The sequence below is a fragment of the Haliotis rufescens genome, unplaced genomic scaffold (genome assembly GCF_023055435.1).
Source record: "Haliotis rufescens isolate VD_foot unplaced genomic scaffold, xgHalRufe1.0.p SCAF_48, whole genome shotgun sequence".
Taxonomy (NCBI): domain Eukaryota; kingdom Metazoa; phylum Mollusca; class Gastropoda; order Lepetellida; family Haliotidae; genus Haliotis; species Haliotis rufescens.
Window position 1 is genome coordinate 2,889,282 of NW_025964201.1, and position 27,598 is coordinate 2,916,879.

Below are 27,598 nucleotides of genomic sequence, written 5' to 3' on the forward strand. Positions count from 1 at the left end.
GTCCGAAATCTGGGATTTTTTTTCTGACGATACAGCTCATATGGGGTGTGTAGTTCTACGGTGTAGTTTAGTACAGTATGGTACAGTATAGTTCAGTATTGTACAGTATGGTATAGTTCAGTACAGTGTAGTATAGTTCAGTATGGTACAGCATAGTATAGTTCAGTACAGTGTGGTAAAGTTCAGTATGGTATAGCATAGTATAGTTCAGTATTGTACAGTATGGTATAGTTCAGTACAGTGTAGTATAGTTCAGTATGGTACAGTATAGTTCAGTATGGTACAATTACGCCAAAGTGAGTAGTGACGGCTTAACCCACACAGACCCACACTGACACACACTGCACAGTACGGTCTGCCTGACACACAGATCAGTACTGACATACACTGCACGGTGCGGTCTGCCTGACACACAGATCAGTACTGACACACACTGCACAGTACGGTCTGCCTGACACACAGATCAGTACTGACACACACTGCACAGTACGGCCTGCCTGACACACAGACCAGTACTGACACACACTGCACGGTGCGGTCTGCCTGACACACAGATCAGTACTGACACACACTGCACAGTACGGTCCCCCTGACACACAGACCAGTACTGACATACACTGCACAGTACGGCCTGCCTGACACACAGACCAGTACTGACACACACTGTACAGTGCGGTCCCCCTGACACACAGATCAGTACTGACACACACTGCACAGTACGGCCTGCCTGACACACAGACCAGTACTGACACACACTGCACAGTACGGTCCCCCTGGCACACAGATCAGTACTGACATACACTGCACAGTACGGTCTGCCTGACACACAGATCAGTACTGACACACACTGCACAGTACGGTCTGCCTGACACACAGATCAGTACTGACATACACTGCACGGTGCGGTCTGCCTGACACACAGATCAGTACTGACACACACTGCACAGTAAGGGCTGCCTGACACACAGATCAGTACTGACATACACTGCACAGTACGTTCTCCCTGACACACAGATCAGTACTGACACACACTGCACAGTACGGTCCCCCTGGCACACAGATCAGTACTGACATAAACCGCACGGTGCTGTCTGCCTGACACACAGATCAGTACTGACACACACTGCACAGTAAGGGCTGCCTGACACACAGATCAGTACTGACATACACTGCACAGTAAGGTCTGCCTGACACACAGATCAGTACTGACACACACTGCACAATACGGTCCCCCTGCCACACAGATCAGTACTGACACACACTGCACAGTACGGCCTGCCTGACACACAGATCAGTACTGACACACACTGCACAGTACGGTCCCCCTGGCACACAGATCAGTACTGACACACACTGCACAGTACGGCCTGCCTGACACACAGACCAGTACTGACACACACTGCACAGTACGGTCCCCCTGGCACACAGACCAGTACTGACACACACTGCACAGTACGGTCCCCCTGAAACACAGACCAGTACTGACACACACTGCACAGTACGGCCTGCCTGACACACAGACCAGTACTGACACACACTGCACAGTACGGTCCCCCTGACACACAGATCAGTACTGACATACACTGCACAGTACGGTCTGCCTGACACACAGACCAGTACTGACATACACTGCACAGTACGGTCTGCCTGACACACAGATCAGTACTGACACACACTGCACAGTATGGTCTGCCTGACACACAGATCAGTACTGACATACACTGCACAGTGCGGTCTGCCTGACACACAGACCAGTACTGACATACACTGCACAGTACGGTCTGCCTGACACACAGATCAGTACTGACATACACTGCACAGTACGGTCTGCCTGACACACAGATCAGTACTGACACACACTGCACAGTACGGTCCCCCTGACACACAGATCAGTACTGACATACACTGCACAGTACGGTCCCCCTGACACACAGACCAGTACTGACACACACTGCACAGTACGGTCTGCCTGACACACAGATCAGTACTGACATACACTGCACAGTACGGTCTGCCTGACACGCAGATCAGTACTGACATACACTGCACAGTACGGTCCCCCTGAAACACAGACCAGTACTGACACACACTGCACAGTACGGCCTGCCTGACACACAGACCAGTACTGACACACACTGCACAGTACGGTCCCCCTGGCACACAGATCAGTACTGACATACACTGCACAGTACGGTCTGCCTGACACACAGACCAGTACTGACATACACTGCACGGTGTGGTCTGCCTGACACACAGATCAGTACTGACATACACTGCACGGTACGGTAAACCTGACACACAGATCAGTACTGACACACACTGCACAGTTCGGTCTGCCTGACACACAGATCAGTACTGACATACACTGCACAGTACGTTCCCCCTGACACACAGATCAGTACTGACACACACTGCACAGTACGGTCTGCCTGACACACAGACCAGTACTGACACAAACTGCACAGTACGGCCCCCCTGACACACAGATCAGTACTGACATACACTGCACAGTACGGTCTGCCTGACACACAGATCAGTACTGACGCACACTGCACAGTACGGTCTGCTGACACACAGATCAGTACTGACACACACTGCACAGTACGGTCCCCCTGACACACAGACCAGTACTGACATACACTGCACAGTACGGGCTGCCTGACACACAGATCAGTACTGACACACACTGCACAGTACGGTCTGCCTGACACACAGACCAGTACTGACATACACTGCACAGTACGGGCTGCCTGACACACAGATCAGTACTGACACACACTGCACGGTGCGGTCTGCCTGACACACAGATCAGTACTGACATACACTGCACAGTACGGTCCCCCTGACACACAGATCAGTACTGACACACACTGCACAGTACGGCCTGCCTGACACACAGACCAGTACTGACACACACTGCACAGTACGGCCTGCCTGACACACAGACCAGTACTGACACACACTGCACAGTACGGTCCCCCTGGCACACAGATCAGTACTGACACACACTGCACAGTACGGTCTGCCTGACACACAGACCAGTACTGACATACACTGCACGGTGCGGTCTGCCTGACACACAGATCAGTACTGACATACACTGCACAGTACGGTCTGCCTGACCCACAGACCAGTACTGACACACACTGCACAGTACGGTCCCCCTGACACACAGATCAGTACTGACACACACTGCACAGTCGGGTCTGCCTGACACATAGATCAGTACTGACACACACTGCACAGTACGGTCCTTCTGACACACAGATCAGTACTGACACACACTGCACAGTACGGTCCCCCTGACACACAGACCAGTACTGACACACACTGCACAGTACGGGCTGCCTGACACATAGATCAGTACTGACATACACTGCACAGTACGGGCTGCCTGACACATAGATCAGTACTGACACACACTGCAAAGTACGGCCTGCCTGACACACAGACCAGTACTGACACACACTGCACGGTGCGGTCTGCCTGACACACAGATCAGTACTGACACACACTGCACAGTACGGTCCCCCTGACACACAGACCAGTACTGACATACACTGCACAGTACGGGCTGCCTGACACACAGATCAGTACTGACATACACTGCACAGTACGGTCCCCCTGACACACAGATCAGTACTGACACACACTGCACAGTACGGCCTGCCTGACACACAGACCAGTACTGAAACAAACTGCACAGTACGGCCTGCCTGACACACAGACCAGTACTGACATACACTGCACAGTACGGTCTGCCTGACACACAGATCAGTACTGACACACACTGCACAGTACGGTCCCCCTGACACACAGATCAGTACTGAAATACACTGCACAGTACGGTCCCCCTGACACACAGACCAGTACTGACACACACTGCACAGTACGGTCTGCCTGACACACAGATCAGTACTGACATACACTGCACAGTACGGTCTGCCTGACACACAGATCAGTACTGACATACACTGCACAGTACGGTCCCCCTGAAACACAGACCAGTACTGACACACACTGCACAGTACGGCCTGCCTGACACACAGACCAGTACTGACACACACTGCACAGTACGGTCCCCCTGGCACACAGATCAGTACTGACATACACTGCACAGTACGGTCTGCCTGACACACAGACCAGTACTGACATACACTGCACGGTGCGGTCTGCCTGACACACAGATCAGTACTGACATACACTGCACAGTACGGTCCCCCTGACACATAGACCAGTACTGACACACACTGCACAGTACGGTCTGCCTGACACACAGATCAGTACTGACATACACTGCACAGTACGGTCTGCCTGACACACAGATCAGTACTGACATACACTGCACAGTACGGTCCCCCTGAAACACAGACCAGTACTGACACACACTGCACAGTACGGCCTGCCTGACACACAGACCAGTACTGACACACACTGCACAGTACGGTCCCCCTGGCACACAGATCAGTACTGACATACACTGCACAGTACGGTCTGCCTGACACACAGACCAGTACTGACATACACTGCACGGTGCGGTCTGCCTGACACACAGATCAGTACTGACATACACTGCACAGTACGGTCCCCCTGACACACAGATCAGTACTGACACACACTGCACAGTACGGTATGCCTGACACACAGACCAGTACTGACACAAATTGCACAGTACGGCCCCCCTGACACAGATCAGTACTGACACACACTGCACAGTACGGTCTGCCTGACACACAGATCAGTACTGACACACACTGCACAGTACGGTCTGCCTGACACACAGATCAGTACTGACACACACTGCACAGTACGGTCCCCCTGACACACAGACCAGTACTGACATACACTGCACAGTACGGGCTGCCTGACACACAGATCAGTACTGACATATACTGCACGGTGCGGTCTGCCTGACACACAGATCAGTACTGACATACACTGCACAGTACGGTCTGCCTGACCCACAGACCAGTACTGACACACACTGCACAGTACGGTCCCCCTGACACACAGATCAGTACTGACACACACTGCACAGTACGGTCCCCCTGACACACAGACCAGTACTGACACACACTGCACAGTATGGGCTGCCTGACACATAGATCAGTACTGACATACACTGCACAGTACGGGCTGCCTGACACATAGATCAGTACTGACACACACTGCACAGTACGGCCTGCCTGACACACAGACCAGTACTGACACACACTGCACGATGCGGTCTGCCTGACACACAGATCAGTACTGACACACACTGCACAGTACGGTCCCCCTGACACACAGACCAGTACTGACATACACTGCACAGTACGGGCTGCCTGACACACATATCAGTACTGACATACACTGCACAGTACGGTCCCCCTGACACACAGATCAGTACTGACACACACTGCACAGTACGGCCTGCCTGACACACAGACCAGTACTGAAACAAACTGCACAGTACGGCCTGCCTGACACACAGACCAGTACTGACACACACTGCACAGTACGGTCTGCCTGACACACAGATCAGTACTGACACACACTGCACAGTCGGGTCTGCCTGACACATAGATCAGTACTGACACACACTGCACAGTACGGTCCTTCTGACACACAGATCAGTACTGACACACACTGCACAGTACGGTCTGCCTGACACACAGACCAGTACTGACACACACTGCACAGTACGGGCTGCCTGACACATAGATCAGTACTGACATACACTGCACAGTACGGGCTGCCTGACACATAGATCAGTACTGACACACACTGCAAAGTACGGCCTGCCTGACACACAGACCAGTACTGACACACACTGCACGGTGCGGTCTGCCTGACACACAGATCAGTACTGACACACACTGCACAGTACGGTCCCCCTGACACACAGACCAGTACTGACATACACTGCACAGTACGGGCTGCCTGACACACAGATCAGTACTGACATACACTGCACAGTACGGTCCCCCTGACACACAGATCAGTACTGACACACACTGCACAGTACGGCCTGCCTGACACACAGACCAGTACTGAAACAAACTGCACAGTACGGCCTGCCTGACACACAGACCAGTACTGACATACACTGCACAGTACGGTCTGCCTGACACACAGATCAGTACTGACACACACTGCACAGTACGGTCCCCCTGACACACAGATCAGTACTGAAATACACTGCACAGTACGGTCCCCCTGACACACAGACCAGTACTGACACACACTGCAAAGTACGGTCTGCCTGACACACAGATCAGTACTGACATACACTGCACAGTACGGTCTGCCTGACACACAGATCAGTACTGACATACACTGCACAGTACGGTCCCCCTGAAACACAGACCAGTACTGACACACACTGCACAGTACGGCCTGCCTGACACACAGACCAGTACTGACACACACTGCACAGTACGGTCCCCCTGGCACACAGATCAGTACTGACATACACTGCACAGTACGGTCTGCCTGACACACAGACCAGTACTGACATACACTGCACGGTGCGGTCTGCCTGACACACAGATCAGTACTGACATACACTGCACAGTACGGTCCCCCTGACACACAGATCAGTACTGACACACACTGCACAGTACGGTCTGCCTGACACACAGACCAGTACTGACACAAACTGCACAGTACGGCCCCCCTGACACACAGATCAGTACTGACACACACTGCACAGTACGGTCTGCCTGACACACAGATCAGTACTGACACACACTGCACAGTACGGTCTGCCTGACACACAGATCAGTACTGACACACACTGCACAGTACGGTCCCCCTGACACACAGACCAGTACTGACATACACTGCACAGTACGGGCTGCCTGACACACAGATCAGTACTGACATACACTGCACGGTGCGGTCTGCCTGACACACAGATCAGTACTGACATACACTGCACAGTACGGTCTGCCTGACCCACAGACCAGTACTGACACACACTGCACAGTACGGTCCGCCTGACACACAGATCAGTACTGACACACACTGCACAGTCGGGTCTCCCTGACACATAGATCAGTACTGACACACACTGCACAGCACGGTCCTTCTGACACACAGATCAGTACTGACACACACTGCACAGTACGGTCCCCCTGACACACAGACCAGTACTGACACACACAGCACAGTATGGTCTGCCTGACACATAGATCAGTACTGACATACACTGCACAGTACGGGCTGCCTGACACATAGATCAGTACTGACGCACACTGCACAGTACGGCCTGCCTGACACACAGACCAGTACTGACACACACTGCACGGTGCGGTCTGCCTGACACACAGATCAGTACTGACACACACTGCACAGTACGGTCCCCCTGACACACAGACCAGTACTGACATACACTGCACAGTACGGGCTGCCTGACACACATATCAGTACTGACATACACTGCACAGTACGGTCCCCCTGACACACAGATCAGTACTGACACACACTGCACAGTACGGCCTGCCTGACACACAGACCAGTACTGAAACAAACTGCACAGTACGGCCTGCCTGACACACAGATCAGTACTGACACACACTGCACAGTACGGTCCCCCTGGCACACAGATCAGTACTGACACACACTGCACAGTACGGTCTGCCTGACACACAGATCAGTACTGACACACACTGCACAGTACGGTCTGCCTGACACACAGACCAGTACTGACATACACAGCACGGTGCGGGCTGCCTGACACACAGATCAGTACTGACATACACTGCACAGTACGGTCCCCCTGACACACAGATCAGTACTGACACACACTGCACAGTACGGTCTGCCTGACACACAGATCAGTACTGACATACACTGCACAGTACGGTCTGCCTGACACACAGATCAGTACTGACATACACTGCACAGTACGGTCCCCCTGAAACACAGACCAGTACTGACACACACTGCACAGTACGGCCTGCCTGACACACAGACCAGTACTGACACACACTGCACAGTACAGTCCCCCTGGCACACAGATCAGTACTGACATACACTGCACAGTACGGTCTGCCTGACACACAGACCAGTACTGACATACACTGCACGGTGCGGTCTGCCTGACACACAGATCAGTACTGACATACACTGCACAGTACGTTCCCCCTGACACACAGATCAGTACTGACACACACTGCACAGTACGGTCTGCCTGACACACAGACCAGTACTGACACAAACTGCACAGTACGGCCCCCCTGACACACAGATCAGTACTGACACACACTGCACAGTACGGTCTGCCTGACACACAGATCAGTACTGACACACACTGCACAGTACGGTCTGCCTGACACACAGATCAGTACTGACACACACTGCACAGTACGGTCCCCCTGACACACAGACCAGTACTGACATACACTGCACAGTACGGGCTGCCTGACACACAGATCAGTACTGACACACACTGCACAGTACGGTCTGCCTGACACACAGACCAGTACTGACATACACTGCACAGTACGGGCTGCCTGACACACAGATCAGTACTGACACACACTGCACGGTGCGGTCTGCCTGACACACAGATCAGTACTGACATACACTGCACAGTACGGTCCCCCTGACACACAGATCAGTACTGACACACACTGCACAGTACGGCCTGCCTGACACACAGACCAGTACTGACACACACTGCACAGTACGGCCTGCCTGACACACAGACCAGTACTGACACACACTGCACAGTACGGTCCCCCTGGCACACAGATCAGTACAGAGACACACTGCACAGTACGGTCTGCCTGACACACAGACCAGTACTGACATACACTGCACGGTGCGGTCTGCCTGACACACAGATCAGTACTGACATACACTGCACAGTACGGTCTGCCTGACCCACAGACCAGTACTGACACACACTGCACAGTACGGTCCCCCTGACACACAGATCAGTACTGACACACACTGCACAGTCGGGTCTGCCTGACACATAGATCAGTACTGACACACACTGCATAGTACGGTCCTTCTGACACACAGATCAGTACTGACACACACTGCACAGTACGGTCCCCCTGACACACAGACCAGTACTGACACACACTGCACAGTACGGGCTGCCTGACACACAGATCAGTACTGACATACACTGCACAGTACGGGCTGCCTGACACATAGATCAGTACTGACACACACTGCAAAGTACGGCCTGCCTGACACACAGACCAGTACTGACACACACTGCACGGTGCGGTCTGCCTGACACACAGATCAGTACTGACACACACTGCACAGTACGGTCCCCCTGACACACAGACCAGTACTGACATACACTGCACAGTACGGGCTGCCTGACACACAGATCAGTACTGACATACACTGCACAGTACGGTCCCCCTGACACACAGATCAGTACTGACACACACTGCACAGTACGGCCTGCCTGACACACAGACCAGTACTGAAACAAACTGCACAGTACGGCCTGCCTGACACACAGACCAGTACTGACATACACTGCACAGTACGGTCTGCCTGACACACAGATCAGTACTGACACACACTGCACAGTACGGTCCCCCTGACACACAGATCATTACTGAAAGACACTGCACAGTACGGTCCCCCTGACACACAGACCAGTACTGACACACACTGCACAGTACGGTCTGCCTGACACACAGATCAGTACTGACATACACTGCACAGTACGGTCCCCCTGACACACAGATCAGTACTGACATACACTGCACAGTACGGTCCCCCTGAAACACAGACCAGTACTGACACACACTGCACAGTACGGCCTGCCTGACACACAGACCAGTACTGACACACACTGCACAGTACGGTCCCCCTAGCACACAGATCAGTACTGACATACACTGCACAGTACGGTCTGCCTGACACACAGATCAGTACTGACATACACTGCACGGTGCGGTCTGCCTGACACACAGATCAGTACTGACATACACTGCACAGTACGGTCCCCCTGACACACAGATCAGTACTGACACACACTGCACAGTACGGTCTGCCTGACACACAGACCAGTACTGACACAAACTGCACAGTACGGCCCCCCTGACACACAGATCAGTACTGACACACACTGCACAGTACGGTCTGCCTGACACACAGATCAGTACTGACACACACTGCACAGTACGGTCTGCCTGACACACAGATCAGTACTGACACACACTGCACAGTAGGGTCCCCCTGACACACAGACCAGTACTGACATACACTGCACAGTACGGGCTGCCTGACACACAGATCAGTACTGACATACACTGCACGGTGCGGTCTGCCTGACACACAGATCAGTACTGACATACACTGCACAGTACGGTCTGCCTGACCCACAGACCAGTACTGACACACACTGCACAGTACGGTCCCCCTGACACACAGATCAGTACTGACACACACTGCACAGTCGGGTCTCCCTGACACATAGATCAGTACTGACACACACTGCACAGTACGGTCCTTCTGACACACAGATCAGTACTGACACACACTGCACAGTACGGTCCCCCTGACACACAGACCAGTACTGACACACACTGCACAGTATGGGCTGCCTGACACATAGATCAGTACTGACATACACTGCACAGTACGGGCTGCCTGACACATAGATCAGTACTGACACACACTGCAAAGTACGGCCTGCCTGACACACAGACCAGTACTGACACACACTGCACGGTGCGGTCTGCCTGACACACAGATCAGTACTGACACACACTGCACAGTACGGTCCTTCTGACACACAGATCAGTACTGACACACACTGCACAGTACGGTCCCCCTGACACACAGACCAGTACTGACACACACTGCACAGTACGGGCTGCCTGACACATAGATCAGTACTGACATACACTGCACAGTACGGGCTGCCTGACACATAGATCAGTACTGACACACACTGCAAAGTACGGCCTGCCTGACACACAGACCAGTACTGACACACACTGCACGGTGCGGTCTGCCTGACACACAGATCAGTACTGACACACACTGCACAGTACGGTCCCCCTGACACACAGACCAGTACTGACATACACTGCACAGTACGGGCTGCCTGACACACAGATCAGTACTGACATACACTGCACAGTACGGTCCCCCTGACACACAGATCAGTACTGACACACACTGCACAGTACGGCCTGCCTGACACACAGACCAGTACTGAAACAAACTGCACAGTACGGCCTGCCTGACACACAGACCAGTACTGACATACACTGCACAGTACGGTCTGCCTGACACACAGATCAGTACTGACACACACTGCACAGTACGGTCCCCCTGACACACAGATCAGTACTGAAATACACTGCACAGTACGGTCCCCCTGACACACAGACCAGTTCTGACACACACTGCACAGTACGGTCTGCCTGACACACAGATCAGTACTGACATACACTGCACAGTACGGTCTGCCTGACACACAGATCAGTACTGACATACACTGCACAGTACGGTCCCCCTGAAACACAGACCAGTACTGACACACACTGCACAGTACGGCCTGCCTGACACACAGATCAGTACTGACATACACTGCACAGTACGGTCAGCCTGACACACAGACCAGTACTGACATACACTGCACGGTGCGGTCTGCCTGACACACAGATCAGTACTGACATACACTGCACAGTACGGTCCCCCTGACACACAGATCAGTACTGACACACACTGCACAGTACGGTCTGCCTGACACACAGACCAGTACTGACACAAACTGCACAGTACGGCCCCCCTGACACACCGATCAGTACTGACACACACTGCACAGTACGGTCTGCCTGACACACAGATCAGTACTGACACACACTGCACAGTACGGTCTGCCTGACACACAGATCAGTACTGACACACACTGCACAGTACGGTCCCCCTGACACACAGACCAGTACTGACATACACTGCACAGTACGGGCTGCCTGACACACAGATCAGTACTGACATACACTGCACGGTGCGGTCTGCCTGACACACAGATCAGTACTGACATACACTGCACAGTACGGTCTGCCTGACCCACAGACCAGTACTGACACACACTGCACAGTACGGTCCCCCTGACACACAGATCAGTACTGACACACACTGCACAGTCGGGTCTCCCTGACACATAGATCAGTACTGACACACACTGCACAGTACGGTCCTTCTGACACACAGACCAGTACTGACACACACTGCACAGTATGGGCTGCCTGACACATAGATCAGTACTGACATACACTGCACAGTACGGGCTGCCTGACACATAGATCAGTACTGACACACACTGCAAAGTACGGCCTGCCTGACACACAGACCAGTACTGACACACACTGCACGGTGCGGTCTGCCTGACACACAGATCAGTACTGACACACACTGCACAGTACGGTCCCCCTGACACACAGACCAGTACTGACATACACTGCACAGTACGGGCTGTCTGACACACATATCAGTACTGACATACACTGCACAGTACGGTCCCCCTGACACACAGATCAGTACTGACACACACTGCACAGTACGGCCTGCCTGACACACAGACCAGTACTGAAACAAACTGCACAGTACGGCCTGCCTGACACACAGACCAGTACTGACACACACTGCACAGTACGGTCCCCCTGGCACACAGATCAGTACTGACACACACTGCACAGTACGGTCTGACTGACACACAGATCAGTACTGACACACACTGCACAGTACGGTCTGCCTGACACACAGACCAGTACTGACATACACAGCACGGTGCGGGCTGCCTGACACACAGATCAGTACTGACATACACTGCACAGTACGGTCCCCCTGACACACAGACCAGTACTGACATACACTGCACAGTAAGGGCTGCCTGACACACAGATCAGTACTGACATACACTGCACAGTACGGTCTGCCTGACACACAGATCAGTACTGACACACACTGCACAGTACGGCCTGCCTGACACACAGACCAGTACTGACATACACTGCACGGTGCGGTCTGCCTGACACACAGATCTGTACTGACACACACTGCACAGTACGGCCTGCCTGACACACAGACCAGTACTGACACACACTGCACAGTACGGCCTGCCTGACACACACACCAGTACTGACATACACTGCACAGTACGATCTGCCTGACACACAGACCAGTACTGACACACACTGCACGGTGCGGTCTGCCTGACACACAGATCAGTACTGACACACACTGCACAGTAAGGTCTGCCTGACACACAGATCAGTACTGACACACACTGCACAGTACGGTCTGCCTGACCCACAGACCAGTACTGACACACACTGCACAGTGCGGTCTGCCTGACACACAGATGAGATCAGTTCACGCCGGAAGCGGTTGGGTCATACTAAACAGGTCGTGAAACTACTTACCAATTGAAGTGGCCTGCCTCTCTGTCGACACACTGTTGCTGGCAGTCGTTGTCCCAGGACTTGTTGATGACGCTGACGAGGTGGTGGTTGTAGGCAACACTGCAGTTGTTGTCATCGGTGATACAAGCGTTGTCGTAGGCATAGGCGTAGGCGTTGCAGTTGGTCCTTTTGTGGCAGTTGATGTGGTTGTGGATGTGGTAGTTGATGCTGTGGTAGTTTGAGGTGTTGAAGAAGAGGAACGAGTCGGTGGTGGCCTTGTGGTCGGTGGTGGGGCCGTGGGGTACGTAACAGTAGTAGTTGTTGTAGAAGTTGTCGTTGAGGTCGTTGTAGTAGGGGCAGCTGGAATGACACAATTATGTCACGTTCATATATACTTACGGAAAAAAATAAATGTGCTTCAATTGTGCATAAATGTTTTCTGAATTAAAAATGCACCTTTCAATACATATTTATGAATGCAACTTTATGGTCGTGATTAACAACTTTACGTGCATGTTAATGTACGGTGCACATGTTACAGGTAGTTGTTTAATGTGAACAGCGCACAATGACTGTCAGCTGTCCCGTGCTCCAAGAAACAGGAATAACGTTTACGTGATGCCACGGCTTGCTGAAAATCAACGTCTACGTGCTGTGGGTCTGCTGCATCGAAAACATATTCTCCTTGGAGACGTTACACACGGCAAGGCAACACCCGTGACTTGCGACGGACCGGTCGTCCACGTGGGACGACAACTGCCACATTAACATCTTGGACAAGTCCCAGCTTGAGACCAATGAGTGACAGAACGCTTCGCAACCGGTTCAGGGATAACAACGTTACGACGTTCAGCGATGCGCTCAATTTTGCTGCCACGCCACCGTCATCCTAGCTAGCTTGGTGTAGACAGCGTCTGAGGTTCAGAAGACACGATTGGGACAGTATACTGTTGACAGATGAGTTGACGTTACTCAACGTCGTCAGATTGGGTGTGGGAGTACAATGGTAAGGAGTGGCATCACAACTCATGGGCGATCACAAATCATAATTTGAATGGTGTCGCTACCAGGACACACAGGATAATGCCCACCCACATGTTGTGAAATACTTTTTGAGGCAGTATAACATTCTTGTACTGCCACGGCCGGTTGTTTCTCCAGACCACTTCCCCATATAAAAAACCTGGGATGAAATGGACCAACGCCTACGACAGGAACAGAACCATCCGGTAACGCCAGCTCAGGATCATTGTTCGGTTGACATTTTGAACAACATCTCCCAGGCTGTTTTCTACCATCTGGTGACTTCAATGGGTCGCCGCTACCTTGCCTGTGTCATTACAAATGGTGGTCACACCCAATATTGACATTGCAAGTTGAGTTGATACACCACCCCTCTTTTAGGGCGTGTCGCTCTGTCTCCTGTTACCGGCTAGGAGTTTAGTCAATGAATTAGTTGTGATAAAACATTTATAAGACGAATAACCAATATTATATTGTTATTTTCAAAACATGACATTTACACCACTTTATAACCACAGTTGCTTTTTTCCGTTAATACATACATAATAACAGAATATTCCAGTACTTACGTGATGTATGTTTCAGTACTTACGTGTTGTATGTTCCAGTATTTACGTGTTGTATGTTCCAGTACTTACGTGTTGTATGTTCCAGTACTTACGTGTTGTATGTTCCAGTATTTACGTGTTGTATGTTCCAGTACTTACGTGTTGTATGTTCCAGTACTTACGTGTTGTATGTTCCAGTATTTACGTGTTGTATGTTCCAGTACTTACGTGTTGTATGTTCCAGTATTTACGTGTTGTATGTTCCAGTACTTACGTGTTGTATGTTCCAGTACTTACGTGTTGTATGTTCCAGTATTTACGTGTTGTATGTTCCATTCTTACGTGTTGTATTTTCGAGTATTTACATGTTGTATGTTCCAGTACTTACGTGGTGTATGTTCCAGTACTTACGCGGTGTATGTTCCAGTATTTACGTGTTGTATATTCCAGTATTTACGTGTTGCATGTTCCATTACCTACGTGGTGTATGTTCCAGGATTTACGTGTTGTATGTTCCAGTATTTACGTGTTGTATGTTCCTGTACTTACGTGTTGTATGATCAATTCGTAGGTGATGTTTGTTCCAATACTTACGTGCTGTATGTTCCTGTACTTACGTGTTGTATGATCCATTCTTACGTGTTGTATATTCCTGTACTTACGTGCTGTATGATCCATTCTTACGTGTTGTATGTTCCTGTACTTACGTGTTGTATGATCCATTCTTACGTGCTGTATGTTCCTGTACTTACGTGCTGTATGATCCATTCTTACGTGCTGTATGTTCCTGTACTTACGTGTTGTATGATCCATTCTTACGTGTTGTATATTCCTGTACTTACGTGCTGTATGATCCATTCTTACGTGCTGTATGTTCCTGTACTTACGTGTTGTATGATCCATTCTTACGTGTTGTATGTTCCTGTACTTACGTGTTGTATGATCCATTCTTACGTGTTGTATATTCCTGTACTTACGTGCTGTATGTAAAAGTACTTACGTGTTGTATATTCCTGTACTTACGTGTTGTATGATCCATTCTTACGTGCTGTATGTTCCTGTACTTACGTGCTGTATGATCCATTCTTACGTGCTGTATGTTCCTGTACTTACGTGTTGTATGATCCATTCTTACGTGTTGTATATTCCTGTACTTACGTGCTGTATGATCCATTCTTACGTGCTGTATGTTCCTGTACTTACGTGTTGTATGATCCATTCTTACGTGTTGTATGTTCCTGTACTTACGTGTTGTATGATCCATTCTTACGTGTTGTATATTCCTGTACTTACGTGCTGTATGTAAAAGTACTTACGTGTTGTATGTTCCTGTACTTACGTGTTGTATGATCCATTCTTACGTGTTGTATGTTCGAGTACTTACGTGCTGTATGTAAAAGTACTTACGTGTTGTATATTCCTGTACTTACGTGTTGTATGATCCATTCTTACGTGTTGTATGTTCGAGTACTTACGTGCTGTATGTAAAAGTACTTACGTGTTGTATATTCCTGTACTTACGTGTTGTATGTTCCTGTAATTACGTGTTGTATGATCCATTCTTACGTGTTTTATATTTGAGTACTTACGTGTTGTGTGTTCCAGTATTTACGTGTTGTATGTTCGAGTACTTACGTGTTGTATGATCCATTCTTACGTGTTTTATATTTGAGTACTTACGTGTTGTATGTTCGAGTACTTACGTGTTGTGTGTTCCAGTATTTACGTGTTGTATGTTCGAGTACTTACGTGTTGTGTGTTCCAGTATTTACGTGTTGTATGTTCGAGTACTTACGTGTTGTGTGTTCCAGTATTTACGTGTTGTATGTTCGAGTACTTACGTGTTGTGTGTTCCAGTATTTACGTGTTGTATGTTCGAGTACTTACGTGTTGTGGTGTGCACGGCGTTCAGGCTACAAGCAACTGTCAACGAATTTGTGGCTGAAAAGGTAGGAAATATGCTTTATATTTGTGTCAAGCGTTATACACAATTAATGTATTGCCTTGTCAGTGTGAAACAATTTTAAATAATTATTCCTTCTGTGTTGTCATTACTATAACACCAGCGCACGGGACACGGGCATAGGACACGACACTGCAATGGCAGTTTTATCTCTTACTTTCCAAACTTACGCATGATGACTGCAGTCAGCAGAACGGTTTCAAATGAATGTAATTAAGAAAGAATGAAGATAATTTTAACAAGAAAACAGCGTTATCACTATCTCCTGCCGTGGGGCACATTAGAAATATGTTTGTGAATATAACAGAACTCAGTCTGGACAAATATATCTTAGATAAGCATGCAAACTTATATTCAAGTAACGTCAGTAGTTTCTGAGGAAACTTGTCCCCATTTCACACAGTTTGTACTAAGTTGAAAAGCACAGATCAAGGGTCATACCACGAATTTACGACACCATATTTCGAACTCATTTGAAATCATGACCAGTAAAGTCAGTGTTTAAAATTTAATTTCTCTGACTTAAAAAGTTTTTGAGAAATATTGGTCCCCTTTAAGAACGGCACGGACGGGCGGACGGACGGACGAATTCCGTGCCTATATCTCCGCCCCACATCGTGGCGGGGGAAAATTATCACAATCTCTACAGTCATGGGATAGTGGTATGGGTTCGAGATCTGCAGTCAGGGGATAGGGTCTCTGGGCTTCGTGGTGATCACGGTCCCTACAACTATGTCCTGACTGTTACTTTGTACTCTTAATATTTGCATACGTTTTAAGCTTGAGGGTGGGATTACCTTTGAATCTTATCCATACAAATTCTGCCAGATTGGTCAGCGTCAAGTAGAAGTAGCGATCTGACGTCTGCGCGAGACTCAGTGACGGCCATGTTGACGGAGAGCGGCAGTTGCGCTGCGGGAAGGTGGAAGTGCTGTTGTAGATACCCAGGGTTCCGCAGGCGCCGTTCGGTCCAGCCAGGCGGATGTCGATGCCTTCAATGACGACTGGGCTCCTGGTGGGTTGATACATGGTGCAGTAACACACGTCAGTCGGGACCATGTACTGCTGGGTCGGGTCGTACAGGATGGAGACAGACTGGCCTACGGTGTAATTCGCAGCGCCACACATCGGGATGATGGACGACTCTGTCAGGAACAGAGAGATACATTCAACCAACAAATCCAATATGGCCGCCACTGAGGAATGACAATCTAGTAGATCTCGTTTGAGCATGACCCACAACCTAAATGTTAACCTCATATCTGTACGGCTTCACTGCACATTCAACTCGCATGCTTGTATGCAGGTTACCGGGTCTGTCAGAGAAGTGTCGGATAGATCCCTAATATCGGGCGGGAGGACATTCTAACTCAGACAGATCGCAGCTGAAAGATTTGTTGTATTATCGAGTACTTACTTGTTGTAATATCCAGTACTTACGTGTTGTATTATCCAGTACTTACTTGTTGCATTATCCAGTACTTACTTGTTGTATTATCCAGTACTTACGTGTTGCATTATCCAGTACTTACTTGTTGCATTATCCAGTACTTACGTGTTGTATTATCCAGTACTTACTTGTTGCATTATCCAGTACTTACTTGTTGCATTATCCAGTACTTACTTGTTGCATTATCCAGTACTTACGTGTTGTATTATCCAGTACTTACTTGTTGTATTATCCAGTACTTACTTGTTGTATTATCCAGTACTTACTTGTTGTATTATCCAGTACTTACTTGTTGCATTATCCAGTACTTACTTGTTGTATTATCCAGTACTTACTTGTTGTATTATCCAGTACTTACTTGTTGTATTATCCAGTACTTACTTGTTGTATTATCCAGTACTTACTTGTTGCATTATCCAGTACTTACGTGTTGTATTATCCAGTACTTACTTGTTGTATTATCCAGTACTTACGTGTTGCATTATCCAGTACTTACTTGTTGCATTATCCAGTACTTACTTGTTGTATTATCCAGTACTTACTTGTTGCATTATCCAGTACTTACTTGTTGTATTATCCAGTACTTACTTGTTGCATTATCCAGTACTTACTTGTTGTATTATCCAGTACTTACTTGTTGTATTATCCAGTACTTACTTGTTGCATTATCCAGTACTTACTTGTTGTAATATCCAGTACTTACTTGTTGCATTATCCAGTACTTACTTGTTGCATTATCCAGTACTTACTTGTTGTATTATCCAGTACTTACTTGTTGCATTATCCAGTACTTACTTGTTGTAATATCCAGTACTTACTTGTTGTATTATCCAGTACTTACTTGTTGTATTATCCAGTACTTACTTGTTGTATTATCCAGTACTTACTTGTTGTATTATCCAGTACTTACTTGTTGCATTATCCAGTACTTACGTGTTGTATTATCCAGTACTTACTTGTTGTATTATCCAGTACTTACGTGTTGCATTATCCAGTACTTACTTGTTGCATTATCCAGTACTTACTTGTTGTATTATCCAGTACTTACTTGTTGCATTATCCAGTACTTACTTGTTGTATTATCCAGTACTTACTTGTTGCATTATCCAGTACTTACTTGTTGCATTATCCAGTACTTACTTGTTGTATTATCCAGTACTTACTTGTTGCATTATCCAGTACTTACTTGTTGTATTATCCAGTACTTACTTGTTGTATTATCCAGTACTTACTTGTTGCATTATCCAGTACTTACTTGTTGTATTATCCAGTACTTACTTGTTGTATTATCCAGTACTTACTTGTTGTATTATCCAGTACTTACTTGTTGTATTATCCAGTACTTACTTGTTGCATTATCCAGTACTTACTTGTTGTATTATCCAGTACTTACTTGTTGCATTATCCAGTACTTACGTGTTGCATTATCCAGTACTTACTTGTTGTATTATCCAGTACTTACTTGTTGTATTATCCAGTACTTACTTGTTGTATTATCCAGTACTTACTTGTTGTATTATCCAGTACTTACGTGTTGTATTATCCAGTACTTACTTGTTGTATTATCCAGTACTTACTTGTTGTATTATCCAGTACTTACTTGTTGTATTATCCAGTACTTACTTGTTGTATTATCCAGTACTTACTTGTTGTATTATCCAGTACTTACGTGTTGTATTATCGAGTACTTACTTGTTGTATTATCCAGTACTTACTTGTTGTATTATCCAGTACTTACTTGTTGTATTATCCAGTACTTACTTGTTGTATTATCCAGTACTTACTTGTTGTATTATCCAGTACTTACTTGTTGTATTATCCAGTACTTACTTGTTGTATTATCCAGTACTTACTTGTTGTATTATCCAGTACTTACTTGTTGCATTATCCAGTACTTACTTGTTGTATTATCCAGTACTTACTTGTTGTATTATCCAGTACTTACTTGTTGTATTATCCAGTACTTACTTGTTGCATTATCCAGTACTTACTTGTTGTATTATCCAGTACTTACTTGTTGCATTATCCAGTACTTACGTGTTGCATTATCCAGTACTTACTTGTTGTATTATCCAGTACTTACTTGTTGTATTATCCAGTACTTACTTGTTGTATTATCCAGTACTTACTTGTTGTATTATCCAGTACTTACTTGTTGTATTATCCAGTACTTACTTGTTGTATTATCCAGTACTTACTTGTTGTATTATCCAGTACTTACTTGTTGTATTATCCAGTACTTACTTGTTGTAATATCCAGTACTTACGTGTTGCATTATCCAGTACTTACGTGTTGTATTATCCAGTACTTACGTGTTGCATTATCCAGTACTTACTTGTTGTATTATCCAGTACTTACTTGTTGTATTATCCAGTACTTACGTGTTGTATTATCCAGTACTTACTTGTTGTATTATCCAGTACTTACTTGTTGTATTATCCAGTACTTACTTGTTGTATTATCCAGTACTTACTTGTTGTATTATCCAGTACTTACTTGTTGTATTATCCAGTACTTACGTGTTGTATTATCGAGTACTTACTTGTATTATCCAGTACTTACTTGTTGTTTCATCCAGGACTTAAGTGTTGTATTATCTAGTGTTCCGTGTTCTATGTTCACATGAAATGTACAATTGTATGATTATTACTGTATTCATCGTTGCAGGGTGTCAGTTTGTCTTCAGAGGTGACCACTACGCAGACTTCACACCCTAGCCTGTGTCATCACGTTATGTCTACATCTACACAGACCTCACACCCTAGCCTGTGTCATCACGTTATGTCTACATCTACACAGACCTCACACCCTAGCCTGTGTCATCACGTTATGGCTACATCTACACAGACCTCGCACCCTAGCCTGTGTCATCACGTTATGTCTACATTACACAGACCTCATACCCTAACCTGTGTCATCACGTTCTGTCTACATCTACACAGACCTCACACCCTAACCTGTGTCATCACGTTCTGTCTACATCTACACAGACCTCACACCCTAACCTGTGTCATCACGTTCTGTCTACATCTACACAGACCCCCCAACTCTAGCCTGTGTTATTATGCTATGTCTACATCTACACAGACCTCACACCCTAGGCTGTGTCATCATGTTTTGCCTACATCTGCACACATTCCTCAGGAAACAAACGACGAGTGGGAGTTGTCTATCGTACAAAAACCTCTGCGCTGCCCCTCATGGTTGATCATGTGTCATCACGTTCTGTCTACATCTACACAGACCTCACACCCTAACCTGTGTCATCACGTTCTGTCTACATCTACACAGACCCCCCAACTCTAGCCTGTGTTATTATGCTATGTCTACATCTACACAGACCTCACACCCTAGGCTGTGTCATCACGTTCTGTCTACATCTACACAGACCTCGCACCCTAGCCTGTGTCATCACGTTATGTCTACATCTACACAGACTTCACACCCTAACCTGTGTCATCACGTTATGTCTACATCTACACAGACCCCCCAACTCTAGCCTGTGTCATCACGTTATGTCTACATCTACACAGACCTCATACCCTAACCTGTGTCATCACGTTATGTCTACATCTACACAGACCTCGCACCCTAGCCTGTGTCATCACGTTATGTCTACATCTACACAGACTTCACACCCTAGTCTGTGTCATCACGTTATGTCTACATCTACACAGACCTCACACCCTAGTCTGTGTCATCACGTTATGTCTACATCTACACAGACCCCCCCAACTCTAGCCTGTGTTATTATGCTATGTCTACATCTACACAGACCTCACACCCTAGCCTGTGTCATCACGTTATGTCTACATCTACACAGACTTCACACCCTAACCTGTGTCGTCATGTTTTGTCTACATCTACACAGACCTCGCACCCTAGCCTGTGTCATCACGTTATGTCTACATCTACACAGACCTCACACCCTAGCCTGTGTCATCACGTTATGTCTACATCTACACAGACCTCACACCCTAGCCTGTGTCATCACGTTATGTCTACATCTACACAGACCTCACACCCTAACCTGTGTCATCACGTTGTGTCTACATCTACACAGACCTCACACCATAACCTGTGTCATCACGTTCTGTCTACATCTACACAGACCCCCCAACTCTAGCCTGTGTTATTATGCTATGTCTACATCTACACAGACCTCACACCCTAGGCTGTGTCATCATGTTTTGCCTACATCTGCACACATTCCTCAGGAAACAAACGACGAGTGGGAGTTGTCTATCGTACAAAAACCTCTGCGCTGCCCCTCATGGTTGATGCTCCCTGCAGTGTTTTGTTGTACGATAAACAAGACCACGAGTGTGTTTCGTACATGAGATTTCAACATTACGTTCAGCTTCTTTAAGGATGTTGATGAAATGTACAAGCTTTAAAAATGTTTACCCAAATTTTAATAATGGTGACTCCCTGAATACCATCCGACCTCGGGAATGTCGGACAAGTACATTTTACGAGCAGGTGGTGAAAACAATATAATAGTATGAGAGAGGTTCAATACTTTTACAACAGGAATAAGTGAGCGCTGTTCGAACACCTACATTAATTGTACTTTTAGACGCTGGTAGAATAAGAGTTATCGTTCTTGATTGAAGTAGTTCTCGTGTTTATACGCCAATATAGAAACCTTCAAGAGGAGCACGAGTCTACATTCGGCTTGTCGACGAATGGAACGAGTTGGTAACGAATGGAATCAGACATGTAACCGGTCCTACTACTTCACCCCCGGGGGCCTCCGGGAGCGTCCGGGCAACGCCAGAGGGCGCCCGGGAGGAAGATACCTAAATAATAAAGCGTATTCTATATAATTGTGTTCGCGTATTTATTATAATATAGTGTTGTTAATGAGGGTGCCAACCCCTTCCTCTATTGAATCACGATGTCTAATGTTTCACTCTGAGTCACATTGCTCACCTCTGACTCACGAATACTATTTAACACAAGTCTCATGAGCATTGAGACAAGGGGTGCGATCTGAAGTTTAATTACTACTGAAACAAATATCGAAACAAAAAACACATAGCAAGAAAATATTTACATACACCACTATTCCTATTAAATGTTGAATCTGCGAACCAAGTACGATTTTAGGAATTGTTGTGATGACATTAAGTGGGTCGTTTCTCACATCTCAAGTCATCTACACGTTTCTCTAGGAATTGTTGATATAAGAGCATTAAGAAGGTTGATAATACTTATAAACGAGTCTTTGAAACGTATAAAGAAGTGATAAGGAAGAGGATTTAGGGATGTCAACTTCTTTATTATGAGGAACACAACGTTTCGGAGTCACATTCGAAAATTATTTCATGCATGATTTGAAAACACACAGAACCGTCGACGCACTGTCTCATTAATCATTCGCTTAAACATGATTGTCTCCTACCTTCGACGCATTCATACTCCACCACTGAGTAGCTGGAGATCGCCTGAGACCCGGAGCACGGTTGATTGAGCCGCGGTGTGCGGAAGTCACAGAAGTGGGAGGAGCAGTTCCGGTAGATGTCGCTGATGTCGCCAGCGATGAAGGTGTGGAAGCAGTCGCTGTTGCGGAGGTAGGAGCAGCAGGTGTCGCTGCAGCTGATTACACCGGTGGTACAGTTCACCCACGTCTTGTGGCCGTAGAGGGCCACCTGTATCGCCACCCTGGCCGTGTCTGGGCATGTCAGGTTGTGATTCAGACACGAGCCAGCAGACCCAAAACATCCAAGAGACACCTTGTCTTGAGCAAGAACTGCAAAGGTACATGGTGTTACAATGTACACAGTACATGGGCGGAAGTCAATATTATACTACTTATTGAACCAAGAACTTTAAAGGTGCATGATATTACACTGAAGTCAATATTATACTACGTATTGAACCAAGAACTGTAAAGGTGCATGATATTACACTGAAGTCAATATTATACTGCGTATTGAACCAAGAACTGTAAAGGTGCATGATACTATACTGAAGTCAATATTATACTAGGTATTGAACCAAGAACTGTAAAGGTACATGATATTACACTGAAGTCAATATTATACTGCGTATTGAACCAAGCATTGTAAAGGTACATGATACTATACTGAAGTCAATATTATACTAGGTATTGAACCAAGAACTGTAAAGGTACATGGTACTACACTGAAGTCAATATTATACTGCGTATTGAACCAAGAACTGTAAAGGTACATGATATTACACTGAAGTCAATATTATACTAGGTATTGAACCAAGAACTGTAAAGGTGCATGATATTACACTGAAGTCAATATTATACTACGTGTCGAACCAAGAACTGTAAAGGTGCATGATACTACACTGAAGTCAATATTATACTGCGTATTGAACCAAGAACTGTAAAGGTGCATGATATTACACTGAAGTCAATATTATACTGCGTATTGAACCAAGAACTGTAAAGGTGCATGATACTATACTGAAGTCAATATTATACTAGGTATTTAACCAAGAACTGTAAAGGCACATGATATAACACTGAAGTCAATATTATACTAGGTATTGAACCAAGCATTGTAAAGGTACATGATACTACACTGAAGTCAATATTATACTAGGTATTGAACCAAGAACTGTAAAGGTACATGATATTACACTGAAGTCAATATTATACTAGGTATTGAACCAAGAACTGTAAAGGTGCATGATATTACACTGAAGTCAATATTATACTGCGTATTGAACCAAGAATTGTAAAGCTACATAATATTACACTGAAGTCAATATTATACTACGTGTTGAACCAAGAACTGTAAAGGTACATGATATTACACTGAAGTCAATATTAAACTACGTGTTGAACCAAGAACTGTAAAGGTACATGATATTACACTGAAGTCAATATTATACTGCGTATGTGCTACTGGAAACCCTATATGTACACGTGTACCATTACGCGCCCATGGTGAACATCACCCGTCAAGATACAGTAGTATGTACGTCTTTCAAGTTAGAGTTGACATGGAAATGTATTACGACGTTAGATTTGCTCTATTGGGCCCTTGTCAACTGACGTCATTATCTCGCTTCCTCGCGGTGTGAAGACACAGAGCGTGACGGGACTAGACTGTAGTGACGTGTGTATAGGGGGGGGGGGGGATATGTGTACACTTAAAAAGGGGAAAAACCGTTTCATAAGGCTGTTGCAAATATCTATAATATATATATATATATATATATATATATACTATACTTATGAAATGACTGTGAAGGTGTTATGCCGATAATTATATGTAATTTTTTTCGGGCTACTAATTCAATATCTGGTGTGTCGTGTCCACCATTTTGGAGGATACATGCACGACACCTTGATGGCATGCTGCATTAACGTGTGTATGGTTGCACATGGTAATGGACGCCATTCAGCTTGGAGAGCTACCCCGAGCATGTCCGCGTTGGTGGGTGCTGGGCCACTGGCGAACACCTTCCGCCCCACAGACATGTCAGCTCACCTGTCCAATGTCAGTTTGCCTTCTCGTTGGAGATAATCGGTTGCGAATCGGAGGCAAAACCGTGATTCGTCTGTAAACATGGCATAACGCCATTATCGCACAGCCAGCCCCTGGTGTTGCTTAAGCCACCCCAATCTTGCCCGCCTTTGGTACGCTTTTAGGGCCACACCCTTCACAGGACACCCTGCTTTCCGGCGGGCTGCAAAGAGTCGTTTTTTTAACGGTAGATGTTGAAATTCGGCTTCCTGTTATTGTACTGAATTCTCTTTTGATAACAGGAGTAGATTTGAATCTATTACATAGTGCAATTGTCCCTCCATCATACCCACAATTCGCTATTTTGTCTGTTCATTGAGATACTGTCTCGGAGGTATTTTGAACCGTGTGTTCAGCTCAGTTCATGTGTGGTTGTGGGTTTCCCAAGAGGCGCGACGGGGCCCATCACTCATGTGGAGACAACAGACCAAACCAGTTGTAGGAGGAATGTGACATTTGATCACACCCATGTGACAGTTGTTTTCCCGGCTGTCGGCGTTGTTGCTCGCCTGGTAGACAGTATAGGTGGATCAGTTTAACGTATGTCGGAAGGGCTGCGTCATAGTCACGTTTAGCCTTTGTTCTGTATAAATATCTTACCGACTCCCAAGATATCGAATAACCCCCGAGTACAATAACAGCCCGACTGGTTACATGACGTGCCCTACTTACATAAGTCAAATGGTGAAACCTTCATATGAACATATAATATGTTATGGCCTAAAATCCGTTCTATGAAAATGTGGAACACGATGTCTGTAGTGTCTGTCTCAGTGTCGACGTGGTGCCTGTCGGAGTGGGGACATGCACGCATCCACTGCTTGTGTTTACAAGGGGGTTCCAGTAAACACCACACATGCATCTGTCAAACTGACACCCATTACGCTACACACAGAGTATGTGATGTTCGGGTCTGTGGGCACACTATGTACATGTGGTTTGTACTGCTCGGCGTCAAGGTACCTGTGTCGAGGGACCCGTCAACTTACCTGTGTCGAGGCACCCTTCAACTTACCTGTGAGGCGGAAGAATCCGGCACAGCCACAAGCCAACAACGTCCACCACAACACACCTCGGGCCGCCATTGTGCCAGCACTGATTCTCTACAGAACCACCCGACTAGAGGTCCGGTGTCTCACTGTCAGGGTGTGTCCCCTCTTACCCTCTCGCAGACTCACGACCAGGAAGTGGTGAACACTGCAGAAAGGCTTTTGTCACACGGAAAATACATAAGCCAAGGGATGGCGCGGAGAGAAGTCATGCGATACGTCCTGCTCCGTGATAAACTGTAAAGCTGTTCGGGAGTTCGGGATCCATGTCACGAGAGGAGATATAACACGATGAATGCAGTTTCATATCTTGAAAGAAGTGACTTTTCTTTGTTCAGCCATCGCTGAGACATGTTCAGTCGCGCACGCCTGCACCTACATTGTGTTTTATGACACGGAACGTGTTATTCATGAGTCTTGCCAAGGTCACCAAGCATAACACAGAATAGTTGAGGCATTATTAAAATACTAATGCAATGCATAACTCCTATTACGTCTTAACGACAGTAGAGAGGTGGCCACAATGGCGAGTCAAGAGGTGGTGTGTGTGTGTGTGTGTGTGTGTGTGTGTGTGTGTGTGTGTGTGTGTGTGTGTGTGTGTGTGTGTGTGTGTGTGTGTGTGTGTGTGTGTGTGTGTGGTTCCACGTGGGAAGAGCGACTGCTGTGGCGGT

At 47.0% G+C, this 27,598-nt stretch overlaps 1 protein-coding gene across 1 annotated transcript in view; it reads right to left on the reverse strand.

Moving 5' to 3' along the window:
* LOC124112382 (cell wall protein DAN4-like) overlaps nt 1–27,300 on the reverse strand; it is a 33,866-nt gene extending 6,566 nt beyond the window's left edge. Inside the window, exons 1-5 of the mRNA XM_046472476.2 lie at nt 26,894–27,300; nt 23,772–24,119; nt 17,711–18,058; nt 16,838–16,891; nt 13,401–13,739 (exon numbers count right to left, since the gene is read on the reverse strand). Coding sequence (XP_046328432.2) covers nt 13,401–13,739; nt 16,838–16,891; nt 17,711–18,058; nt 23,772–24,119; nt 26,894–26,963 — 1,159 coding nt within the window. The 5' untranslated portion in view covers nt 26,964–27,300. The remainder of the gene's footprint in view (nt 1–13,400; nt 13,740–16,837; nt 16,892–17,710; nt 18,059–23,771; nt 24,120–26,893) is intronic.
* Nucleotides 27,301–27,598: the final 298 nt, after the last annotated feature.